Source organism: Erythranthe guttata, chromosome 9 (genome assembly GCF_056151865.1).
Source record: "Erythranthe guttata isolate IM_541 chromosome 9, IM_541, whole genome shotgun sequence".
NCBI lineage: Eukaryota > Viridiplantae > Streptophyta > Magnoliopsida > Lamiales > Phrymaceae > Erythranthe > Erythranthe guttata.
This window is the reverse complement of record NC_142541.1, coordinates 5,419,523-5,420,991: the sequence shown is the minus strand read 5'-3', so window position 1 is coordinate 5,420,991 and position 1,469 is coordinate 5,419,523. Positions and strand designations below refer to the sequence as shown.

General features: G+C 28.8%; 1 protein-coding gene across 1 annotated transcript; it reads right to left on the bottom strand.

The window, feature by feature from the left end:
• Window positions 1-564: 564 nt before the first annotated feature.
• Window positions 565-987, bottom strand: LOC105949223 (S-protein homolog 5). Its single transcript, XM_012972517.2, has one exon. It carries the CDS (start codon window positions 985-987, stop codon window positions 565-567), a length of 423 nt encoding a protein of 140 aa, XP_012827971.2.
• Window positions 988-1,469: the final 482 nt, after the last annotated feature.

Below are 1,469 nucleotides of genomic sequence, written 5' to 3'. Positions count from 1 at the left end.
AGAAGAAGAAGAGGAGGAAGAAGAAGAAGAAAAAGAATAAAAAGAGGTGGAAGAAGAAGAAACATGAGTCGGAGGGAGGATTTGTAAAGAAGAAACATAGGGTTGCGAAATAGCCGTTCATTTGATAATTTATTATTATTTATTTTTTAGCATATATTTTATATATTGACACGTGTGTGTATATATATATATATATATATATATATATATATATATATATATATATATATATATATATATATATATATATATATATGATGAAAAATAAAATAAAATTAATAGCAATGTAATTTGAATTTCAAATATATATATTTCAATATTATTTGATAGTTTTTTTTATTACAATTTGCACTATCATTTATTTAAATAATTTTTTTCTTTTCCTATGTTCAATGCGATCCCCGTGCAACGCACGGGCACGATTACTAGTTTCTCTAATATGATGATATTTCGTTCAACACAATCCATTAATCGAAGTAGGCAACATTATCACATTTTTTTTTACTAGAAAATGCATACAAAATCATACGTTAGCTAAGATCTCTAACACAAAATTTGAATCAATCACATCCAATTGTACCTTTTATTCAATGTACCAATAGGACCAGCAGGAGTTAACCTATTTGGACCAAAATAGAAACCATCCGACTTAACTATCCAACTGCACACGTTACCACCAACCCCGGTTTGACAGTCTCCGGCCAAATGTTTGTTGAACACATCGAATGTTTGATGCTTCCCGTTCCACGTAAAATAGCAAAAGTATAGAGTCGTCTTAAATATATTTTGATGGAAACTCCATCTCTGATATTGATTTAAATAAAGCTTATGATTTCCAAAATCGTTGTCCTTAGATTGACAATGAGTTATTAAATTAGAATTGCCATTAGGAAGATTATCGTAGACATTGACCTCGAATACCTTTGTTAGAGCATCGGGACCAGAATCAGCATCAGCATCGGCATCGATCATTCGAACATGATTCATTGATATCATGATAGAGAAGAAGATGAGACTTTTCATTTTCATAGGAGTCATGATACAAAAGGAAAGATTGATATTCCACTTTTACTTTTACTCGAATTTGTTAGCTAGTTTTTATAGCTAGAGTTAATTTTGATAGAGATTCATATTCTTGTAACGTTTGAGAAAATAAAGTATTTTAGTATAGTATATGGTATTAAGGGTGTTAACTCTGAACGGGATTGCCCATTAAAATCGGACACCATTCACAGAGTGCCATGTGTCTTTAGTACCAATAATTAAAAGACGTGTGTCTATATTAAATGATAAGTTACACTAGTATTAATAGTATAAAGTTAAGGTCATTAATTAATTATCACTTAATCCCTTGTAGTTTATCCGTTTCGAAACTAAAAAGTTATGAGTTTTATTCCAGAATTATGTAATTTTTATTATTAATTATAATTGTAATTCATTTTAATTCTGATTTAAAATTTTAATTTAAA